Genomic DNA, 24,907 nt, shown 5'->3' with positions numbered 1-24,907 from the left:
AGAGCCATCTAGTCGTCCTCGTTCTTGCCATCGAGAAGCAGCACCGGCCATGCTACCGAATTAGGTTAGGGCTAAACATCATTTACATTTTTTTCTTGATTTCTTCTTGATTCAATGAGACACTAGAAAAATATTGATCTGTTCTTGATCATCTTTTCATGTACTGTTTGGTTCAAGCACTTGTGGATTGTAGATAGAAGTAAACTACCTGTGATTAATCATGACCTGAAAATGGGAGCTATAAAGATGGCCATGGTGAGAAACAAATTCTATGGAAATTAAGCCCGAGCGTCACTCAAGATGACGGTCATCCTACAATTGCAAGGATGACTTAACTGAATATATTGTTGCGAACCAGATTGAGTTAACTGAACATTTTTTATGTGTTCTTATTTGTAGTATATGTTTCATCCAATCTCTACTTGACAAGCTTAACATGTGATGTTAATTTACAATGAACATGGATAATAAGCATTTGCTTAGATATATGTCAAGTAAATTATCATTGGAGTTCTTGATTGTTTTGCTAGGTCAAGTGATTTTCTAGTGAACAGAATAAATGATGATGATTATGGATTGATTACAATTTTGTAATCAGAGTGCTTGTTCTGCTATTAATTTTTGAATTAATGGCTGTCTCTTGTCTGTTTCTTTATTTTTTTTAACTCTTGCTTATTTTGGCAGATGAGAAAAAGAAGCACGGTTGATTAGAAAAGATCGGTGGTGTGGCTGATCAAAGGAATGGTCGATGGAAAAACTATTTTGCAAGATTCTGAAATTGGCCTTTGGACTTGCCTTACAAAATAATTTTGGGGACTAATTATGTAATTTATCTTGAATTGTTGTTGAAGTCTGAGTTTGTATTAATGAGTTAATATGCATTTTAGAAGTGGTGTCAAAATCTGGTTAAAGGATGTCTTGGGAGAATGCAAAAATATTTTTAAATTATGTACTTATTTGATGAGTTTGAATCTGTGCTAGTGAAGCACCTGTGAAAACCTTGTCAAATTGCCTGTGAAAACTGGTTTTGCATGTGAAAGTTGTCTGACGTATTCAGATTACAGTGCCACACCAAACACTGTAAAGGCAACTGATAACGTTACTGGCATGTGCCAAACAAAACAACAATTGGACTGTTACCCCTTCATTCCCCCCGCGACCTGTTACCATTAACGTTTGCGTTACCGGCCAAAGAACCAAACACCTCCTCACTTTTTTTGCAGGGGTGAAAACTCTATTTATGAGAACTAGACTAGAAAAACATTTATTTCAAAAAGAAAGGACTAGAAACATTTACAATGGACCCCGATAAATCCTGAATGTTTGTATCTGACCATGGCAAATCGAATATTTTCAATGACAATTTTAGTGACCTGAGGATGACAAGTTTAGTTAGCAAGCATGACAAATCCGTGCTCAGTGTATCTTTTGCTAAAAAATTGCCATGCATGTCAACTAAATTTGTCATCCTCGTGTCACTAAAATTGCCATAAAAACGTTCGATTTGCCATGGATAAATTCCGAACATTTGGGATTTATCATTTTCGTTTAAAATCTAGGTACGTGGCGGGGAAGCATGGATGACGGTTGATGATGAAACCAAATTCGCTATGTTTCGGGATCTTGAAGAGCTAGTATTTTTCAAATTAAGATTTCATGAGTGCCACGGTTTCAAAATTAGCTTCACCTATATGGTGCGCGATCATCGCTAGTCGAGAGACTCTGAGTGTTGAACTTATCAAGCGTGTCGGAGATTGCACGCCCATCTCCATATGGAATGGGGACAGGGTGATCTGGAAGACTCTAAACAGAGGGAAGCAAAGATGGTGTGCGACACATGACTCCCATGCGTGTTCGTCCTCGATATACATGCACCGAGCCTATTGATATTCCGGCCAGGATCGCTTCTCCGCCGTGAGAAGGAACAACGGCTGGTGCGAACGTCATCGGGTGGTCAACACACTATCATGGAGGGAGGAGGATGAGTTTGAGGAGGGGGCTCTGGTGTATTTTCCGTGCCACATCGCACGTAACGGTGTGCAGTACAGGGAGAGGAGGTGCACGACTCTGGCATGCGCGTCGCAGGCCCTGAGGTGAGTAATGGATGTCATCGCCGTGACTCCTCATATGGCCAGTTTGACTCCCACTCCACCCCTTATCTTCCTATCTCGTCGCCTCCGCTCACCTCGGTCCCAATCCCCTCCGCCTTTGATTCCACTACACCGTGGGCGACGATTGTCGACCCCCTTTCCACCCTTGGCTCCATGGAAACTTGGAAGGAGTGCATGGAGGCGCATCTCGTGGTAGTGCCGAAGGGCGATGTAGACAAGATGGGGAAGCTCCGCAAGATCAAATAGTGGTTTGTCACCACAGAAGAGGTCAATCAGGAAGCCATGGAGATTTGCAAGCGACTGGCGGTGGAGGAAGATGAGAGGCTCTCTCCCGACGGGATGACCAGATCCTCCTTCGAGATTCTGCTCTAGGCAATGATGGAAATGGAATCAACAGATCTGATGCAACAAACGAAACGGGCGGAGTTCTGTTCTCACGATCGCGCTCTGACGGGCCTTGAGGAGCTCGAGGTGGGGATGGTCATGGTATTGCCGCCGCCGGGAACTGCGCAAATGCCGATAGAGATCTCGAATGAGGAGGTGGTGGTGCGGCGAGAGATGAAGAAGAAGGACAAGGTGGTGGGGCTCCCTTGCCGTTCCCTACGCTTCCCACGTCGTTCCACCAAGCTCTGTGTGCTCTGGCGGGCAATGTAGGAGCCTTTTCGGCTAGCAGCCGCTTCTGGTTTCTGGCGGGAGAGGATTCCGACTAAGTCGGGAAGGACTCTTCATTCATTTATTCAGATATAATTAACAAATCTGAGAAATATTTGCATTTTGTGTACGCATTAGCGATGATAGAACTGCTACGGATAAGAGAAAAATCATATTGCAAATCAAAGTTATTCACAGTAGAAACCCCATCCAACCCTAAGATTACGAAGTTAGAGATGGAAATACTCAAGGTGTTGTGAATGCAAAAAAAAGTTGAGAAGCTCGCTGTGAGTGATATAGGGATGCTGAATTTAAAATCGGTGCTGGAAACATGGTTAGAAATCATTTGAAATTGTGTAATTTCCCATAATTACCATTTTTGTTGGAAGAAGGTGATGTTGATTTTGGTGAATCGAATTATACTCCTCACAAGTGTCCTTTGGGAGCTTTCAGAGAGAGGAGACCAATAATTTGGTTGATGAAGATGCGGCGCATAGCATTTTTAGAATTTATGGTGGCCCCATTGGGCTTAATTTTTCATGGACTGGTAGTTTGGGGGGGTGGGGGGAGGGGGGCCGATGGCCTGCTAGAATTGGCCCAATAAAAGACAACATACGAAGCAAAATGAGTGAATCTACACTTTTTTTTTGGATGAATCTACGCTCTAAAATGTGTCTATATACATCCGTATGTAGTTCATAATGCAATCTTTAAAAGACTTATATTTAGAAACGAGGGGAGTAGTATTTAGTTATTTTAGTTTAAATTTGTGTCTATTTTACCGGCGATGTACTCTCTCTTTTGGTTTGGTGAATTGTGATGCTACGTCTCTATGCCTCTTTTGTTGCTAATATTTCATATGATGGTTTGGATGCGGATATTTTGATTGTTCGTGAGTCACTGTACACGGACCATGTGGAGGGCTGAATTAGCTTGGTCCATTGGGTTTAATTTCAACAAGATAATAGAGCTGAAGTCTGTTTACACTTTCTAATGATCTGGACAAATGGGCCGGTCTAGACGTGCCAGCCCGATAGCCCGCGTGCCCGGCCTGTCACATGGCTTAGCGGGCCGTGCCCGGCACGTGGCACGCGTGCCGGCTCGGCACGGCACGCCTAACACACTGGCGATTAGCCAGTATCGATTAGGGGCAAGTAGGGATCTCTCGAAAGACTTGCTGCGTTTTCCCTAAAAAAGGAGCTGCTGCGGGAGGGACCGGTTGGAGCGGCACGATCGCACGAGACGTGACTCGGTGTACCTCCCTTTTTTAGTTGGCACGATCGTACGAGCGCACGACAGATACATGGGACTCCCTATATGACGCATTTCGCGTCATGCAGAAATTCGACGCACAGGGTGGATGCGTGACTGGGCCGCCCACCAACGCGGTCGTTCGTTGTTTTCCTATCACGCGACGTAAAAAGTACTCCCTCTGTTCCAGAATATAAGAATATTTTTGACACTATGCTAGTGTTAAAAACATTTTTATATTTTGGGACGGAGGGAGTAGCTACGAAACAAACGAGAACGACAAGGATTCGATCCCCTGACCTCGCACACAGCATATAGGCACAAAACACTATAAGAATACACAGCAAGGTGGAGATTTGATAAACATTCCTTCAAAGTCGCAGACAGTTTTGAAATGCCGCAATTATTTTTTATATTACAAACAGTTTTTGAGAAAGTGATTTTTTTGTTTTCTTCTTTTGGAAATTCCCAAATATTTTCTAAGACCACAAATTATATTTTTAAACAAAAGCATTTTTAAATTCAAAACCAACAAAGTTAAAACACGATTATTCTTTTCAAATGCGAACAATATTTGTATTCATATGTTTTTTGGAAATGAGAACAGAAAACATGGGGACATCTTCTGAAATTGCGATCAAAATGTAGAAACCGCGAAGATTTTTTGAAACATCAACATTGTCCTGAAATTGTGTTTCTACCTGAAAATGAGAACATTTTTTGAAATTCCTGAACATTTTTTGAAACACGAACATTTTTCTGAAATTATGAACAAATTTCGAAAACAACAACATTTTTTGAAACACAGATATTTTTTTGAAATTACGAACATATTTTGAAAACGGGAACAAAATTTGAAACTGTGAACATTTATTGAAATTATGAACTAATATAGAAAACAATACTTATTTTTAAAACACAAATAATTTTTTGAAATTGTGAACAACTTTTGAAAACAAGAACATTTTTTGAAAATCATTAACAATTCTTTTGAAATGGGAACATTTTTCTGAATTCCAAAACAAAATTTGGAAACGTGAACATATTTCGAAATTCCTGAACAAAATTTGCAAACACAATTTTTTAAACTTGTGAACAATTTTTTAAATAGGAACATTTTTGGAACTCCTGGAAAAATGAAAATATGAACAAAATTTGGGATTTGTGGATAATTTTTGAAGCAGGAACATTTTTTAAAATTGTGAAAAAATGAACAAAAACATTCCAAAGATTTTTTGTAAGACAAGAACAATTGTTGAAACGTGCAAAACAATATTTTAAAAATGTGAAATTTTTTCGAAATTGTGATTTGTTTAAATATGAACATTTTTGAACATTTTTTAGAAACACGAACAAATTTAAACTTTTCGAACAATTTTCAAAAGAAATAAGAAAAACGAAAAAAGAAAACATAAGAAAGGAAAGGAAAGAAGAAAAAGAAACAGAAAATGGAAAAAAGGAAATGAATCAGAAAAAAAGGCAAACGAAAGAAAACCATAAAACTGGTATAAAAATAAAAAACCGGTTCAGGGAACCTTCTGGAAGGTTCCCAAAAACCGGCTGCCTCGCAGTGGGGAAATGGGCCGGCCCAATTCTAGCGTATCTCGACAAAACCGGCTGCCTCGCACTGGGAGATCGCGCGTGCGAATGCTCGACATTTTGACGCAGTTAGCGTCAAACAGGATTTTCGGAGATACGTGGCTTGATATGTTTTTTTTTTCAGAAAAAAATTGTGCCTCGATCTGTTACTCGGGCCGCTGTGCCAGAGCACGCGTGCCGGCCCGTGTACTTAGCGTGCCGTGCCGGCCCAGTTGGCCAGGTTTGGGGTTGGCGTCACCTGTTCCGTCCTCAGCCTCCTCCCCCCTCCTTCCCCAGCGAGCCTGCCACTGTTCCACTCCACTTCCACGGATTCCGCCGGGCGAGCCTCCGAAATCCAAGGTCGGGCTAGGGTTCTTGCGCAGCGCGCGCCAATTCCTGCGATTTCCAGGGTTCTACCCCCGCCGGGAGTTCCAGCTTCGCATCTCGGTGGGAGTATAACTGCTCGAGCAAGCAAGCGCGATCCGGCGACGCCACCGGACCGTCGGAGGAAATGCAGGCTCCGCGGGCTCCGGTCCTCGTGCAAAACGAGAACTTGCCCGTATTCCGAGGTAATTAACCCACCACCTGCCCACCTCGCCGGATCCACGGCCAACTCTCTCATTGTGCTGACCCGCTTCGCGTCCCTGCCGTTGTTTGGCCAGGCGTTGATGGGAAGAAAGCCGGGGTGGCGCGCGGGCCTGCGGCCAGGGCGGGGCGGCGAGCCCTGGGAGACCTCGGTAGAGCCGGCAAAGCTCCGCCGGCCGGCGCCGCCGGGAAGGCCGCGCCAGCAGCAGGGAGCGTGCAGGGGTCGAAGGGCGTGGCGAAACCGAGCTCTCTGAGCGATGGGGACTGGATGAAATGCTGCGAGTGGGCTAAGGGTGGCATTGAGACTGCGAGTTTCACCGGGAATGATATGCAGAGACTGATGGCCGACAAGCAAGAAGAGCGTATGCTTTCTGTTTAACTGAACTTCTTTAGCCACTATTCTCTTATGATAGCTCTGTGGATTGCTCTGCCCTGTTCTTAAAGAAAATACAATGAAATAAAAAACAAGTTTTTACTGTTTTTTGTGTGTTAAATCCTTCCTATGTTTCGATTCCGGGACCAGGCATACGAAAGAAGGTGGAGAGGGCAATGGGCTTTTTGCAAGTCTCCATGGACAGTATTTATGACATCGATGAACCATCGAAGGTATGTGGTAACTTTTTGCCTGATCCCAAATTGCTCTCAAGTGTGATGAAATGTAGTTGTGCATCTAGATGATACACTAGAATGGAGTGGACTGATAATCACTAATAACCTGTAGTTGGAGTAAGTGGCGATAATAAGTTAATAATGAGCTAAGAAAATTATTAAAGCGATTTGAACTGTCCTGGATGCTGATGGCTAACATTTCTCAGTCATAAGCTAACTATTTTTTTAGTGCACTACTATGTTATACACATGGCTTTATGGAATTAGATTAGAATAAGAGCCAGAGGTTATATCACTGTGCTAATTACTTCACCTACGACCTTGTGACTGCTATAAGATGGCTTACTTAGTGACTAGCACAGTGTTACTGATGACTATGATCTAAAATATTTCCCACCTTGTTCATGTCATGAGTAGGCGTCGCGTTTATGCAATTGATTACCTCGAATTGAATGTATCTTAGATATCCCTGGACGATCCAGATGATGAAACAACATTGGAGCTTGATCCTGAGTTCCTTCCTCCAACGGCGTACTTAAGCTCAAGACTAGGTTTGTCTCACCGCCTTCGCCTTCCCTCTTGCCTACTGTGGCAGTAAATTACATTAATTCATGGCTTACTGTTAACCTAGTCCCTCTTTCCACAAGATAGATGCCCTAAGTTTTGTCTTTAGTCACACTTTTCTGAAGTCTGACCAAGTTTATGCACAAAAATATCAGCATTCTATACCAAATAAATATACTATGAATACATATTTCATGATGAATCTATTGATATTGATTTGGTATTGTAGTTGTTGATATTTTGTTCTATGAACTTGCTCAAACTTAAGAAAACTTATGGGGGCTGTTTTGAATCTGAATTTAGTTTCTGTGAAACCGGGGTCAGTTGCTTTTTGCTCCAAAAGGGAAAAAAAATCTTCTTCAAACTTTATCTGTATGCTCCCCCCTCACCTCAGTGACCTGTTTTTGACTGATCAAATACTATTGTCTTCAGAAACATACCACAAATTATCTACATGTGTCGTTGCATGGCAAAATCTTTTGTTGTAACTGCTCCAACAAACCCGTTGTTTTCTTGCAGGTGAGCATGATGGCAACTATCTCCTTTCTGATTTGGAATTTGAGCATGCCCCTTTTTTTGGTTGCAATTTTGACCTGAAGCTCAAGGATGACTACTGAAATGATAGTTTTTCTAGATCAACGGTATTACTCCGTTGAGGTTTCATCGTTCAGTGACTCAGTGTACTGGTTATATTGTCCAACTGTTGTAGTACAGTACATCTAGTTATACTGCAAGGTATCTGTTGTTGGTATGCCTTATCTTATGTTGTCCAGATTAGGCCGCCATCATACTTGCAGTTCGTATGTGCCCCGTGTTGTTAGGCTGTCCTGGTTGTAGTATGATGTAACGCTAATGGTAAATTAATAATTGTTATCACTTCCTATTTGCAAATGGTTGTTAGGCTGTCCTGGTTGTAACGCTAATAGCAAATTAAGAACTGTTGTCACTCACCATTTGCAAATCTTCTGCTTAGTCACTGAAAGTTGAAATCGTGCTGTATAATTCCTGATCACTGCTCGTATTGAGCTGAAGACCAGTATGACTAACCTTTTTTAGTTTTTTGACACATAGTGTAGGACTCCCCTGGTTGGAATAGAACTTTGGCCCCACCTTTCGTCATTTTACTGGAAATACTTTATTCCATGTCGTTCTTTTCATTCAGTTGTAAGCAGAAAATGACAATCTAGGTTTACGTCCAAGCAAATGTAGTGCTGTTGTAAGCTGGAACTCATGGTGCATTAAACATTTCAATTTTCCTTTTGCTTTCCGTAATTGAAAGCAACTATGACTTAAAACTAACTAAACCTAATAAAGTCATTAGTTTAAAGCACAAAGGACAGAGTGAATAGCAGAATGTGTGAGTAGCATTGTCAATATAATTGTGTATTAGCACAACACATTTTGGCAAATTCGTGCTGAGCACTTCTCGCATCTTACTGGAAAAATGCAAGAACATATTTCAAGATGTCTGAGCTAGTAAAACACTAACCATCTTGGATGAGCTAGCAAGCAGTTTAGCAGATGTCTGAATGCTCGCATGTGCAAATATTCCTTGTGGTACGCAGTTAATATTTTGTTTTCTCAGCCTAAGTTATCTTGTAGCTCCTGATCTAGAAATAGCTTACCTCTTGTCAGTAATGGCAGTTCAAGAAACAACAACTGATCAAGTGTTGTACTGCTGTACTTATTTGCCTTTGGCTGTGGAGAAAATTTATGCATGCCCACTGAACCACCAAGCAATGGAAAACTGGTCACAATGTTGCACTGATGGAGGCTGGTGGAAGGGTATCATCCCTGTTGTCGTCATTGCATTTGCTGAGTCTAAGCTTCAGGTTTCTCCTGCATTTCCCCATGTATATAGCTTAGCAATCAATTGCTTGGACTAAATTATGTTATTGCAGCTTAGCATGCTTTGTAGGATCCTTGCCAACTGATTATGATTAGTCCTGTTCAGCAAGGAGTGAACTCTTTGCACCTTGAAAAGTAAGGCTTTAATCTTGCACCCACATGATTGAGAATCCATGACTAGCATATTTTCTGTTACGTGTCCACACCAAATCGATGCAATTTGTGTCAAAAATTGATGCAATAGAAGTTTAGTGATGTTGACCTGCCACAGTGTCTCACAATATTGAAGACTCTGGTTGGCCTCCTGACTAGTGCTGGTGGTAGCTTCTGCTGTTGCTTAAGTTTTGCCTTTGTACTTGTAGTTTCATTCTGTTTTCTTTGCCGTATCGTTTTGCTTGAGTTTAGCTAGTTGTGGGGTGTTCAGGCCAACTGTTGCGCATACAGACCCTACTTACGGGCCAATGTGTTGGTGCCATGCCGAACATGAAGACGGTGTCCTGTGACCTCTCAACCGTGAAGCATCTCCAGGAGTTGGAACAGAGTTGGTTCAAAAATAGTCCCTCCGTCCCATAATATAAGAACATTTTTTACACTAGTGGGACAGAGGGAGTAGGAGAGAACCTTCCTAACAAGAGACTAAGCAAGTCATGGGAACATATGTGTTATGGTTGCTTGCTTTAAGATCTGTAGTCAGATGGCTGTGTAAGATCTGTAGTCAGATCTGTAAACATTGTTTATTTGCACAGTGCTTCCTTTGTTCCATAGTTCTTATCGTGGTTTTAGTTCAAATTATAGAACGGAGGGAATACTAACTACACTAGATTATGTATACAACTTGATAGCTAGCTTCGATGCTACTACTAAGTGCACCTCTTGAGAACACCATGCCCTGTATAATGAACCAGTGCTGGAGAGCCACCATACACTACCTGCTATGCTTGAGTAGATCTTAATGTTTGATAAAGTTCCAGGAAAGTGTAGAGGCGCGCATATAGTGCTACGCCAAGTTAGTCTATTAACCAGGGGATGGGCCAAAGTAATCATGATGTGATTGCCACCTAATGAAAGCTACACAGATGATTTTCTATAGATATGGTAGACTGAATTTTCAAACACTTTTCTTGTTCTTGGGGCTCTGGTGTCTGCTTATGTCTTTTTCTTCACATTAATATCTTCGCTTTCTGGCCGGGACCAAACTAAAGACTATTTTAGATAGATGTGGTGATAGATCTATGCATTTAGGGTGGCTGTTTTTGGATTTGGAGACCAGAAACCCTTTTCCGTTAAAGTATAGGTGGCCAACGGTCTGCATGTCGTATGTGCATGCTTAAATTATAAATCCACCTCGAGCCCCTATTTTGATCAATCAAAATTCTACTAGGGTGCAACAGCTCTGCTACTGCTAGTACACAAGAACAGGTCAAGCGCAACAAAACACTGGATTACCCGCACAACTAATTCGCGCGGCTCAAGTATCTTGTTGTTTGTTTGTTTGAACACTGGATCAATCTGATTTTAGAATTTTGTTTAAACAAAGAGAGTTAGGAGGGCACTGCCTGGTGGTGCCTGCAGCATACATGCATTATAATGGCCGATGCTGAGGGTCTCCACTCTCCGGTCAAAGCAGTGATTAGTAAGAGGACCAAGAATTGTGGTAGAAAGCGGATTGACGGCCAAAGTAATCATGATTTGATTGCCACCAAATGAAAGCTACTCCTAATTTTCTTGGATATATGGCGGACATGATTTTGAGATACTTTTCTTGGTTCATGGGTCATGGGGCTCTGGTTGCTGCTTATCCTTTTTTTTATGTCTTTGTATACCAACTGCCATGTATAACTTCACATCGTGGGACCAAAACTAGACTAGGATAGATACATTATAAACTAGACTATCGCTCATGCCTGGCGCGCCATGCCCCGCGCTTCTCCAGCTCCGTGCGCCTCCCATGATGCTGCTGCCGGTGCCGTCTCCCACCAGACCCCCTGGGTTTGAGACCTCCCCCACGCCGCCGCTGCTGTCCAACCCGCCGGTGCGCCGCACCCCCTCTCCTGTACGGCGCCGTCGGGCTGATGCGTCCGATGTGGTTGGCCTGCAATGCCTCACACCGCTTTTCGAAGACCGCCAGGACGCCATTCTGCCAACACCTACTCCGACCCCAACTCCTCCACGAGCTCCTGCGGCACGTCGGAAGACGATGGCTGGACTCACCATCTTTGCTGTTGATGGCGCCTTCTCGCTGCACAAGACGAGGGCGGCAGGCTGCCCCAAGGGTGCGCCCGTAGCTCGTGCGGCAGAGATTCTTGTCTGTCGCTCCCTCGGCATTGTTAAGAATGGAGAGGACGTGACTACGACGGTTCCGGACGCATTTGCGGATCGCTTCAAGGAGCAGTTGTCGCCGGAGGTGCTCGCTGCCATGAGGGGGTTGTTCAAGCTCGATGATGCTGAAGCTGCTGCTGTCGAAGACGCGCTCCTGGCGCATGGAGGTGGAGGCGCCCTGGACTTGGAGAGAGACGAGGAAGCCGTGCTGCAGCAGGCAACAATTTGAGTTGCTGCTCAAAAAACCTGGGACTGTTGTTTGCCATGTTAGTGCACCTACTTATATTACCAGGGGTTGTTAGTTGCTGGCGTGCTAGTTCAACGCCGTGTCTCAGGACTACATGGGTGCTTGCTCACCCATTTGCTCTGGATGTTGCCACTTTATACTGGCAGTCTGCCACTAGTTCATTTCATCTGCATCCTATGGTTGTCCTAATCTGTGATGTGTGGCTGTGCTCAAGGGCTGCTGTGGGTTACTAATGCAAGTACAACCAGTTAACTTCTTGAGCTGGAACGTTAGGGGACTGAATTGCCCGGACAGGCGGTCCACCGTTAATGCCACCATTGCTTCCTCCTCCTGTCAAGTGGTGTGTCTACAGGAGACGAAGCTTCACGCAATTGATCAATACACGACGACATTTTTGGGGGGCCACAGGCTGCGTAGCTTCGCGCAGCGGCCGGCTAATGGCACCAGGGGAGGGATCCTTCTTCTCTGGGACGACCTCTTGGTGGAGATGACTAATATCACCGTGGCTACCTACTGCCTTTCGGCCATGGTTCGTGTCAGAGACTCGGGTGTGACCTTCAAAATTACTACCGTCTATGGCCCCACCGACCACTCGCTCAAAGATGCTTTCTTTGATGAGCTCGCTACCCAGAAACCGCCCGCGGGGATGGCTTGGCTCGCCTCTGGGGACTTCAATCAGATTTAGCGGGCTCGGGATAAGAACAAGAGGAATGTGAACTGCAGCCGTATCAATCGGTTCCGCGCATCGCTCCATAGCTGTGAGCTCAAAGAAATCCACCTTCAGAACAGGAGGTTCACATGGAGCAACGAGAGATCAAATCCCACCTTATGCAAGCTCGACTCCTTCTTTTGCAATGCAGAGTGGGACACAACCTTCAATGATCACGTGCTCCATGCGCTTTCTTCGTCCCTCTCTGACCATTGCCCACTCTTGCTTGCCGAGGATAAAGGTCCAAGGAGGCCCAGGACCCTCAAATTCGAGAACTTTTGGGCTTCTATGCCCGGTTTCAGTGAGGTGGTCCAAAAGGCATGGGCCAAGCCTGTTGAGCACACAGACCCGTACATCCTTCTGTTTCACAAGCTTAAGAAAACGGCGCTGCGCCTCACGGAGTGGAGCAGGGGCCTCTTCTCTAAGGCTAAGGTCCACCTTCATGCCGCCCTCTTGGTTATCTTACGCCTCGACATTGCTCAGGAGGGAAGGCTTCTCTCCCCCGCGGAGTGTGATCTTCGGGCCCGCCTTAAGAGAAGGGTCATAAGCTTGGCCGTGCTTGAAAAAGCACGCAAAAAGCAGTGTGCTAGAATCTCTAACATCAAAGAAGGAGATGCCAACACCAAATTCTTTCACCGTCGTGTCAACGCGCAAAGGCGGAAAAACCACATTCATCGCATCATGAATGATCAAGGGTGGGTGATTGAGCACGAGGCCAAAGAGAAAATAAACCATGACCACTTCTCGCAAGTTATGAAAAGAGGAAACAGAAGCACGAAGGACTTCAATCGGGAGGAGCTCAATCTGGAGTCGCATGACCTACACGAGCTTGATTCACCCTTCTCTGAGGAGGAGGTCCTCGAGGCGATAAATAGCATGCCTACTGACAAGGCATCGGGGCCGGATGGCTTCACCGGTCTCTTCTTCAAGAAGTGCTGGGGCATCATCAAGCACGACCTCATGAGGGTGATCCAACGCTTTGACTCCTTACATACGGCAAACCTGCAGTGGCTCAACTCTGCGAATATTGTGTTGCTTCCCAAGAAAGATGGGGCGGAGAGCATCGTCGACTTTAGGCCCATTAGCCTCATCCATGCGGTCGCGAAGATCATCGCGAAGGTGCTCTCTGTCAGGCTTGGCCCGCACATGTCCGCCCTCGTCTCTAACGCCCAAAGTGCTTTCATCAAAACACGGAGCATCCACGACAACTTCATGTATGTTAGAAACCTTGCGCGTCGGCTGCATAAGAGCAGGACCCCCTCTCTCCTCTTCAAGATTGACATTCAAAAGGCCTTTGACTCGGTTAAGTGGGAGTATTTGCTTGATCTACTGCGGAGACGAGGCTTCCCTAGCAAATTTCGTGAGTGGATTGCGGCTCTCCTCTGTTCCTCATCTTCGAGGGTTCTCTTGAATGGGGTGTCTGGTTCTCCCATCAAGCATGGCAAGGGTCTACGGCAAGGAGACCCCATCTCCCCCCTCCTCTTTGTCATCGCCATTGACCCTCTGAAGCAAATCCTGGACGTGGCAACGAGGAAGGGCCTCTTGCATAAGATCCGTGGGAGAGGGGTAATGGTGCGAACCTCTATCTACGCAGATGATGCGGCTGTGTTCGTCGCGCCGATCAAGAGGGATGTGGACAACCTTGTGGCCATTCTGAGGGGCTTTGGGGATGTCACCGGCCTGTGCACTAACTTCCATAAGAGCTCGGTGGTCCCCATCAGGTGCGACAACCTCGACTTGGACCATATTACTCGCGGTCTTCCGGCTATTAGGGCCTCCTTCCCACTCCGCTATTTGGGTCTGCCGCTCTCTGTGTGGAAGCTCAAGCTTGCTGATCTTCAATTTCTCGTGGATAAGGTCGCGAGCAGATTGACAACATATGAGGGTCAAAACATTACCACCATTGGCCGTACTGCGCTTGTCAAGTCGGTGCTCGCTTCCCAGGTGATCTACTTCATCACGTCACTTGTCATTCAACCCACCATCCTGCAAACCATCGACAAGCTTGAGCGGGCCTTCCTTTGGTCTGGGTCGGATAAAACCACGGGAGCAAAGTGCAAGGTCAACTGGGACATTGTGAGCAGGCCGCTTGCTTTTGGTGGGCTTGGGGTCCTCAACACCAACAAGTTTGCGCGGGCCTTGAGATTGCGGTGGCCGTGGTACGAGTGGAAAGAACCCACGAAGTTGTGGGTTGGGGGCGGGAACCCATGTGACGAGGGCGATCTCGGCTTTTTCTATGCCTGTACAACCATCACGGTCGGGAATGGTGCAAAGACACCTTTTTGGGACAGCCCTTGGCTCCTTGGTCGCAGGCCCAAAGACATTGCTCCACTCATTTTCGAGGCCTCCTCCCGAAAGTGCTGGAAGGTTCGGGAGGCCCTCAAGGAGAATGCGTGGATTATCAAAATCAGGCCACCCGCTTCGGTTTCCGTCGAGCTTGTCTCGCAATTCTTCACCCTCTGGACGTTGCTGCAAGAGGTGCATTTGGACGAGCTTGTTGAGGACGATATTCTGTGGAAGCACACGAGTTCTGGACACTACTCTGCTGCCTCCGCCTATAGGGCGCAATTTTTGGGCTTGGTCCTCTCCCCCTTGGACCAAATGGTTTGGAAGATTTGGGCCCCTCCGAAAGTCAAGTTCTTCGCTTGGCTCGCGCTTCAGGATAGGATATGGACTGCCGATAGATTGGAGAGGCGAGGTTGGCCAAATTGTGGCCCTTGTCCCTTGTGCAGGGGGGTTCAGGAATGCGGTCCCCACCTTTTCTTTCGGTGTCGCTTCACTCTCCGCCTTTGGAACATGGTGATTCAGAATCTTCACATCTACGACTTGGACATCTTCCACTTGGCACTTGTTCGACTCCATCCACGAGTGGTGGGCAAGCACGTGCACTGTGGGCACCAGCGACCGAAAAGTGAAGGCATCAATTACAATGCTGGTTTCGTGGGTTATCTGGAACGAGCGTAACGCAAGGATGTTTAGGCATAAGAGTGCACCTCCGCAAATCCTACTGAACACCATCATCGATGAGACAAACCTTTGGGTCAAGGCCGGGGCGAAGAAATTAGGGTCTTTTTTGTTGCGAGAATAATTATCATGCCGATTCTTGGCTGTGTGTTGTAAACTCTTTCTCCTTCTTATTTAATATATGAGGCAAAGCTTTTGCCTCCGTTTCAAAAAAATATATGCTGTATATACTACAAACTAGATTAGGGGTGTCTAGCTGGTTTTGGACTCGGAGACCAGAATGTTTTCCAGTAACCTATAGCTGGGCAACGGCCTGCATGTCGTATATATGTGCATGCACAGCATTACATGCTTAAAATATCTGCCTGAAGCAAAAATATCTAGGATGCAACAGCTCTGGCCTGGCTAGTGTGCAACAAAACACTGGATTAATATATATATATATATATATATATATATATATATATATATATATATATATATCGGTTAGCTACACACCTAAATGCTTAATTTGTTACTCTTGAAAAAATGCTTAATTTGTTTATTTGTTACGCGGCGCGGTTATCTTCGAGGAACAACGCGTATGTGATCAAGTGCGCGGATGTAATGATTGGTAGTATAGTATAGTTTAGGTTTGGCCTTTGGAGTTCAAAATAATCAGTTTTTTCATTAATCATTTTAATGATCATCTCAGCCGAATCTCCTCTCCAGGAAGACTTTGCCGTATCTGTATGTCCACCCTTGTAAGTATTCGCGCTTATGAAAAGTGAGATGAAGTGGAAATTATGGAACCTTCATTTCGCTCCTGTTGAACATTACTGATTTTCCATGCCTGCCAATGCATCACTGTAACCTTTTCATAGCATTATTTATCTGGATATATAAGGCTTAGCATGCAGTTGCTGAATGATGAGATGTAATTTACTTTTGATATAGTATTGTTGTTTCAAAACAAAATCATGTTTGGCAATTCAGATTAACTTGCTAGATTAGTACTAACACAATAATGCATGTACGTTGAAGACAGGTATGTATCTATATCATGTTTGAGATTTATGCTAGCAATTACATAATTTGAAACTGTTTGTGCAGATTTATGCTAGCAATTGCTTCCTTCGTTCAGAAAAGTTTGTCCCTCAAATGGATGTATCTAGCATCAAGTTAGTGCTAAATACATTCATTTAAAGGACAAGCTTGGGACAAGCTTTTCGGATTGAGGGCACAATTTTAAACAGTTTGTGCAGATTATGGAAAAAACGCATCTAACCAGTGCAAACAACATAAACAAATGCATGTAAAACGAATAATGCACCACAATACAAAATTGCAGTGTAAATTAATGTTGTTAATTTTAACATCACGAAAATATGCTCTTTGGCTGAATATGAAAAGTATGCTCTCAAGGACCTATCAAATGACAAACTTTAAACAAAAAGAGCAGCAGTACGTACTGTTGTTGTAAAGGAGCATGGCTCATGCACAAGACAACTCACCTGTACATGACTACATGGGTATACATGTCACATTGTCACTAGTGGCGTGGGGCTGTGGATTAGTTTGTAAAAATCAGCTGTTGTCGATCTCATCAGAAAAAATCTATAAATCACCTAATCAATAAATCTTTATGAGACATATACTTCCAGTCCATGCACATTTGTTTTCACCCTTTTATCGACAATTGACATGCATGAACCGTCACGATCGATTCTTGGACCGCTATTTTTATGGCCAGCAGAAATTCACGGCGGTATTATCTACTCAGGAGAATCTTTCTCTTGTGTGTGCTGGTTATGTAGATAGCCTCCAAACGTGAAAATTTTCACCTTGCGATTTTGCAATTTTTGTGAAGGCGCAGTGTGCAAGTCAACATCCGTCAGTCCATCACCCCAAACACCAAAACAACCTACAAACGACTTTTATGTCCTTGAAAAGAAAACGACTTTTATGTGACCCTATGTAGTGGTGTTGGTCAGTAAAGAATATTCCAGACCCCATTTATATCAAAAGTTTGTTTTTCGTTCTTTTCAAAATTGCACGGCTTTTGTCCACAAAAAATGGGTTTCCTGGGGACAACTCTGCACCACCAGCTCAGCTAATGTGTGGTCCAGATGGATTTTCGGATAGAGCAAAAGCTTGCAATTTGCCAAAAAGCCCAAGATCATTTGTGATCCCAGACCTGATGTTTCGTTGTCCATTGAGATTTGTCAATGGATCGTTTTCATTTCATGGATATTGTGTAGGGTGTCACCACGTTTATTCAATATTTAGGAAGTGTCATCGAGTGCTTGGATGTATCCAACGTGGTAGTTGATTTTTTTTCCAGTGTCGTGGCAGTTGATAAGATCTACCCTATCAACAGTTTTCTCATAGGCTGAAGTTTCAATAACCCTCTCCCCCCTCCCATACGACGATGCCTTGGTGTCGTGTCGGTCCTCAGCGCCGCCTCCCGCAGCAGCCGCCATCATCGGTAGGTCTGTAGTAGCCCCTGCACCTCCGCTCGCCTTCCCCCAGCACCCGCCTTGGCCTCTCGTGACCAATGTCATTGTGCTTCCCCATCACGGCTCCTCACCTAGGCACCCCACGCCGTTGTGCCACCCCTCTACGCTGCCTCCCTGCCCCGTCTTGTGTCCCCTCACATTCACTGTATCATCTCCGTCTTTGCCTAATCGTCTTGGCTTCTGGCACATTGCTCGAGCCACGCAACAAATTCTAGAAGATGTTCATAAAAAAATATCACAACAAATCCACTATTTCACTTGCTTGAAAAAGGCAACCTCAGTTGATTCACATTACCTTTTGTTATTTCAATCCTTCCATGTCCAATCATCCAAAAGCGGTTCCATTCAAAGACCCTGTCGCGGAAAAGAGGCAGATCTGATTAATTCGACAATCCGAAAGTTTTTGCCATAAAGTGACATGGAGAAATAAAGCAACAACAACATGGGTTTTGTGACCCGCAAAAAGACAACAACATGGGTTTTGTTTGGCAGTATAGATATTTTTTTGATAGTGAGTGAATTTCATTGACTCAGAAGGAAACAACAATATAATACAATGAGCAAACACATGATCTATGCATGATTAGGATGCATACAATCAACACCAACACATAGAAGACCACATCAATAAATTGCAAAGTCATACAAAATCAAAGTTAAGTCTAGAGAAAAAACTAAGCGAACAAAAAAATGACCAACGAACTACAAGAACGAGCATCGGCACCAATCACCTATCTCTTGACAACACAAGGACAACTGAAAAACTTCTCTGGCAGCAATGTCTCTAAGAAGGAAACCACACTCAAGCACCACCCTCACTTGATCCACTCACCGAAGGCGTGATTCTAGGTTTTCATCATGAAAATCAAATCTGAGCAACTCCAAAGAGTGCTAACGAAACACTGTCATCGTCAGGTATAATCAACTAGGATCAAGCCTAAGAAGATGTAACGGCAAGCCGCAACGTCTAAAATGAAACCTTGTGACCCCTGGATGATTGCACTAGACATGACACACCTGAAATCCTATCCACTCTGTTTACACAATCATGGCATCCCGAACAGAGCACGTGAGACCGGAAAGAAAGAAAACGGGGCATATCGACATCCCAGTCCCCAGCCCCCACGTAGGATCCTCCCTACGTGTTGCCTGGTTGCGGCACGCACGTACGTGCGCACTCCTCCATACGTACGCATGCATCAACGCCGCATGCAATGCAGCTGGCTGGATGGTGCAACGTTGCCGTCGGGGCCTTGGACGGCCACCACCACCAGAATCCACAGAGACAGCCCGAGACAAATCACGTGGCTGGTATCCCCCACGGCGGCTGAGCAAGCGAAATGTGGCTGGCTGGCGTCGTGGCGGTGATCAAATAAGCGGCCAGGGACGGTTGCTCGTGGGTTCACGGCGGCTGGCTTCTGCCCCACGCCGCACCAAAGGTTCCGGCGGCCGGCGCTGCTAGCGGTCCTCGGCCACAACTTCTCTTGCTCGTGCTCGTGCTCGTACTTATCCACACAGGTCCGCGTAGGGCTTCCACCTGGCCACCTCATGTCCACGTACAAAGTAGCACGGCACGTCCCAGCTCTTAACCACATCCTCTTTGCTTCGTATGTTGTCCATATTAAATTTTTTAAAAAGACTTATATTTAGAAACGAAAAGAGCAGTAGTGAAAAAAAAAAGTAGAGAACTAGCACGATACGACACTCCGACTAGTAGAGAACTAGTAGGAGTGCTAGTGGTGTTTAGTTACTGAGGCCGTCGAATTGCGTTTTGCGTGGAGCGGAGGCATGGTCAAATGAGTACGTGATGAGCAACCATTTGGTCGGTCGACGTTGATCGATCGAGGGTGCGAGTAAGTAAAAGTAAAAGAGCCAGGCCAGCTGCAGAAACTTGTTGCGCTGGCTTGGAGTGACATGATATATGTTTGCCGAGGGCGCGTGCGGTGCGGGCGGCACAGGGGTTCAAGTGGTGGTTTTTTAGGGTTCTAGTGGTGGTTACTTCACGGAGAACCCGGCCGGCCCCTGCCATGCATGCCGCCGGTGGCGGTGGGTGGCCCCATGAGCCATGGCGACAACGTCGTACCTAGTGCACGCAATTTCCGGTCCTGACCCATCCAACATCTGCGCCTCATCCTGTCCCGTATAGCTGGAGAACGCAATACCGCCACCGCCACCACCATCACCAGCAGGAGAGTGACATTTACTCCGTCAGCACTAACACGAAATGTTGGCCGCCACACTGTAGTAGTACCATGGAACATTTGCTCAGAGCAAGGTGTTGGTTGCCAGATTATTTATTAAGCACGCGCCCAGCTACGCCCTCGCGCATGGCATGGCTAAAATAGAATAAGTTGTTTCTCTTCCTACAGAAACGAACGTCACACTCAAAATGTTGTTTTCTTGGCACAATTAACCCGAGAAAAGGTAGGCTTCCCATGAGTTAATCAATCACCTAAGAATAAACAAGTATCTTTTCCTGTACAGCCAGCCAATGAGCCAACGAGCTCTTGCCCTGCCTCTATAAATAAGCCACAGCCCAAGCCAACTCTAGAAACCGACCAAGAAGCAGCAGCAGCAGCAGCAGCAGACGAATTCCAGACAGACAAACGTCTCAAGAGAAAGACAGAGAGAGCATGGCGGCCATCTCCTCCACCTCCTACTTCTCCTCGCAGCCGCAGCTGCCGCCGTCCGACGGCGCCAACCCTGCCACCACCAGAAGCAGCAGCAGCAACGGCCGGCAGCCCCGGAGGCGGCGGACCGGCAGGTGCGTCATGCTCGAGGCGGACGCTGCCTCTGGCAGTGGCAGTGTCGGCGCGGCGGTGGGGAGGACGAGGAGCCTCACGGAGGAGGACCTGGAGGAGCTCAAGGGCTGCCTCGACCTCGGCTTCGGCTTCTCCTACCACGAGATCCCGGGCCTCTGCGGGACGCTCCCCGGCCTGGAGCTCTGCTACTCCATGACGCGGAGGTTCCTCGACGAGCAGAGAACTCTGGTCGGGCAGCTGGAGCCCGCCGCCGCCACACCCATCCCAGACTGGAAGATCTCCGGCCCTGGTAAGACTTCTTTTCCTGTCCTGTGCACGTCTGTTTCGATTTCGTTACAATTGTTTCGGGATGCCGCGAAGATGGCAAGGTTTCTCTGCCGTTGTGGCAGAACTCTATGTTTATGCCTCCATGGTTTGCCTTTTATTATAACGATCAGAACATCAGAGTGTTGATTTTCTCTCTCTGTTTCTTTTTGGTTGATGAACCATGGAGCGGTAAAAGTTTTATAAAACAGAAATCATGAGTGTGGGAGATCCCCACTCAAGTCACATCCCCAGTTGCATCATAAAACAAAAGAGAAAAGGAACTCAATAAGCTGAACTACCTTCTCCAAGACAAGCTTCACAACAAAGCAAAGCAATAGTCCCCACAGAAAATATGTCTCCTCTCTCCAACACACAATTACCCCTAAAAATAAGAATTTGCAAATTTTAAAAAATTCTAATCTTTCTACCTTGAGTATATCACTATATCTTCATGCAAAACCAGCAGCGCGAAGCACCTGGAGCTGTCTTTGATTTGCTATTCATTTATGATGATGTCCTATTTTTCTTTGTGATCAACAAATGGCATGCTGCTCATGGCTGATCAGTTACTACTGGCTTTGGCAGGTGATGATCCTGACGAAGTGAAAGCTCGGCTCAAGTATTGGGCACAGACAGTGGCATGCACAGTCAAACTCTGCACCTAGTAGGTCGGGAACTCGGGACTAGGGATGGGCTGTGCTAAGATGCTTCGGTTGACATGTGTGCTAAGATGGGCTGAACGGAAGGTGGCTGAAGCTGAAGAAATCTGCTTACATGGCTCTAAGACATGTTATACCGAGGAGATGCTTCGGTTGCACGCTATCGGGATAACATAACAGATCGGTGCTTTCCGAAAACTTCAGAGAGGGAGATGACTTATGACACCGCAGAACAGAGAGAAATCTCGAGCCGATATGTTGTCTGAGCTTTAATGAAAGCATCAGAAGCTTGTCATTTGTCAGAGGTGTTTTAAACATGCAATTCAGAGAGCTGCTAGTGTTTCTATTCTGCATTGAAATGATCACTAGGAGCTCCAACTGTGTTGTACTGTGCCAAGTTGAGCTTGCAAATATGTTGGTAGATTATTGGCTCTAGCAAATAAGTTGAGCTTGTAATCATGTTCCTTTGAACTTTGATTTGCTTTCAAAGAGTAGACACTGTATAGGACGTTCATGAACATATTTGTTGATTTTGTTGTACTGCAATGCAAAGGTGCAGAAACGATTTGCCCTGAAATAGATTTCTTTGTCTAGCTTAACAGCAAGTTGTGTTTGCTGTTATTCAGGATATCATATGATCCCACTGAACTGAATTTATGACGTGGCAAGATTGAGAAAAAAACACAGGCGACATAGCTAACTGAGCACTATTGACCGAAATAAGGCAGCGGATTCCTTCAACATATATTTCACGATCTTATTGGACTTACATTGGTGCCCAATGAAGAATAAAATGTTGTTCCCAGTGTAGATTTGTTTTTCAAAAAGGGGATTACCTCGGCTTCTGCATCATAAGACGTTCATGAAATAAGTTTCAGACAATAAAACAAATAAAAAGAATGGCCAAACTCGAGATTACATAGCTCATCCACATAATCTATGAGTATGAGTGGTTCTCCAATCAAACTGGTTGAATAAACTTTGCGCAACTGATTCCAGCCGGCTGCACATAGAGGTCATAGACGCATGTGTGTCCATATATTGTAGTGATGACCACATACAAATCGAAGTCATGGCCCAGCAGATAACCTTCAAGAAATTAAGAATAGACGATTTGTTAAAGAAACAATCACTCCGGCAATTCCATGTTTTGTTATGTGAGACTTGACCACTGCATCTTCGCCCATCATCCTTCTATGTCCAAATCCTGGCTCCGCTTTACATGAATAGCTTTACCTTTTGGGATCAAAAGTTGAAGATATGATAGATATACGTTTAGGGCGGCTGGTTTTGGATTTGTACTCCAGATTTTTTGCCCTGCATGTCGTTTATATACATCTGATGCGTGTTTAAGCTGTACTAATCCACCTCGAGCCAACACCTTGATAAAATAATTTGGTGTGCCATGCAACTGCTCTAGAAGACTAGAACAGATCAGATGCAACAAACCACTGGACTAGCCGCGCGCACAACTAGTGTTGATTAATTTGTTTATCTTGCGGCCCGGAAACAGTGGCATGCGGCGCTGTGCGCCGCGGATGATGCAATGATTGATTGAACATTAGTTAGCCTACTGCCATCATCAGTGTGGGGAGTACAAGTTTTCTAATGTGTCCACGTATATAGTACTCCCTCCATTCCTTGTGTATAAATTTTTAAGAAAAAATTCCAAAATATAAGGTTTATTACGTTGCATCACTCGTTTGGATTTTTTAAGAATTTGATTACATTTCCTTATATCATGCAAGCTCCTCTATTTTCTCATGTTAATTAGTCAGATGTAATCTTGTCCAGAACTTGTGAAAATTTGCCTCCACGTGCGTTCTTTAATTTTCGTGCCAAAAATTATACACCCTATATTTAAAAACGGAGGGAGTATATGCATGAGGTCGATCAACCGTCAATTCACGACCAAAAGAAATTTGAAAACGGCGATGTAAAATCACACGTACGTGTTACATGGACTCGGTACACTGACGATAAATGGTTGTGGCCCATTGAACGTGGAGTTAGTCTAGCCGTGGCATAAGGGAGGTGCGTGCAGCACATGGGTAGAGGGTACGGTGGAGTGCGTCAATGCAGTGATTAGCAAGAATGCCAAAACTGTGGCATGAAAGGAAACGGATTGACGGGCCGAATAATCATGGTTTGATCGCAACCTAATGAGAGCTACTGCATTTTTTTAGATATAGGCAGTGTTCGGCAACCCACCAGCTCCTCAAAATACGAGGAGTTGCGGAGTGGAGAGACTGCAGCTCCGTATTGTTTAACTGTAGCTCCGCCCTGCTTCCGGAGTGGAGAGACTCCGAACAGGGCTATAATATAGGGCAGAAGGAAATTTCAGATACTTTTCTTGTTCATGAGGCCCTGTGGCTGGTTGCTGCTTATCCTTTTGTTCATGCCTAGCTAGGATATACTCCCTTTTTTCGGTTTATAGAGCTTATTTTAATTTTCTTTTTGTTTTTTCAATTTAAAGGGCTCATCTCCCTCTCATTTTTAGTTTTCGAGGCGCATTAAATCTTTGCATGCAAGAATTAAGAAGAAACACACCAATATATTCGTACTCATCTACTTCCTTCGTTTCTAAATATTTGTCTTTTTAGAGATTGCAAATGGACTACCACATACAGATATATATAGACATATTTTAGAGTGTAGATTCACTTAATACACTCATTTTGCTCCGTATCTAGTCACTTGTCGAAATCTCTAGAAAGATAAGTATTTAGGAACGGAGGGAGTAGTAGTGGCCAAGCATGCATGCACTGCAATTAATCCAAATTAATGCATGAGTTTAATTTAAGTAGTTTTGTAAAGTACGAGATATATTTCTTCACTCACAAAATGCCTTGGTTGATGATACTCCCACTAAACTATAGGGTTGGTGGGTGGTTTTGGATTCGGAGACCAGAATGTTTTCCACTAAACTATGCTGCATGTAATGCATGATACTCCCACTTTTGACCAAAATTCCAAAAATATCTAGGGTGGAACAACTCTGGCTAGTGTGCACCAAAAGACTGGATTATTTAAGCGGTTAGCCGCACAACTGATTTGTTTATTTGCCGCGCGGCGCAGTCATCTTGGTGGAACAGCTTCGTATGTTAGAGCATCTCCAGCTGTTGGCCCGGGGGCGCCTAAAATCGCCGCCTGAGTGTGAGCCGGCGCAAAAATTGGGCCTAGAGGCGAGTTGGTCCCCAGCCGTCAGCCCCACGGCCGTCCCCAGGCACGTTTAAAAAGTAAAAT

The 24,907-nt window shown here is 45.0% G+C and overlaps 3 protein-coding genes across 3 annotated transcripts; all 3 read left to right on the top strand.

The window, feature by feature from the left end:
* Positions 1–5,847: 5,847 nt before the first annotated feature.
* Positions 5,848–8,302, top strand: LOC119269856. The gene is made up of 5 exons (XM_037551781.1): positions 5,848–6,160; positions 6,254–6,538; positions 6,700–6,782; positions 7,249–7,336; positions 7,869–8,302. The coding sequence occupies exons 1-5, from the start codon at positions 6,103–6,105 to the stop codon at positions 7,964–7,966; spliced, it is 612 nt and encodes a 203-aa protein (XP_037407678.1). The 5' UTR covers positions 5,848–6,102; the 3' UTR covers positions 7,967–8,302.
* A 2,489-nt stretch (positions 8,303–10,791) lies between these two features.
* On the top strand, positions 10,792–11,935 carry LOC119272730. Its single transcript, XM_037554145.1, has 2 exons — positions 10,792–10,823; positions 11,088–11,935. Exons 1-2 carry the CDS (start codon positions 10,792–10,794, stop codon positions 11,743–11,745), a joined length of 690 nt encoding a protein of 229 aa, XP_037410042.1. The 3' UTR covers positions 11,746–11,935.
* An 8,554-nt stretch (positions 11,936–20,489) lies between these two features.
* On the top strand, positions 20,490–22,260 carry LOC119269855. The gene is made up of 2 exons (XM_037551780.1): positions 20,490–20,985; positions 21,588–22,260. The coding sequence occupies exons 1-2, from the start codon at positions 20,568–20,570 to the stop codon at positions 21,665–21,667; spliced, it is 498 nt and encodes a 165-aa protein (XP_037407677.1). The 5' UTR covers positions 20,490–20,567; the 3' UTR covers positions 21,668–22,260.
* The last annotated feature ends 2,647 nt before the right edge of the window (positions 22,261–24,907 follow it).

The sequence above is a fragment of the Triticum dicoccoides genome, chromosome 3A (genome assembly GCF_002162155.2).
Source record: "Triticum dicoccoides isolate Atlit2015 ecotype Zavitan chromosome 3A, WEW_v2.0, whole genome shotgun sequence".
Classification (NCBI taxonomy): Eukaryota; Viridiplantae; Streptophyta; class Magnoliopsida; order Poales; family Poaceae; genus Triticum; species Triticum dicoccoides.
Note: the sequence above shows the minus strand (reverse complement) of the source record. Positions and strands in the feature narration are given on the sequence as shown.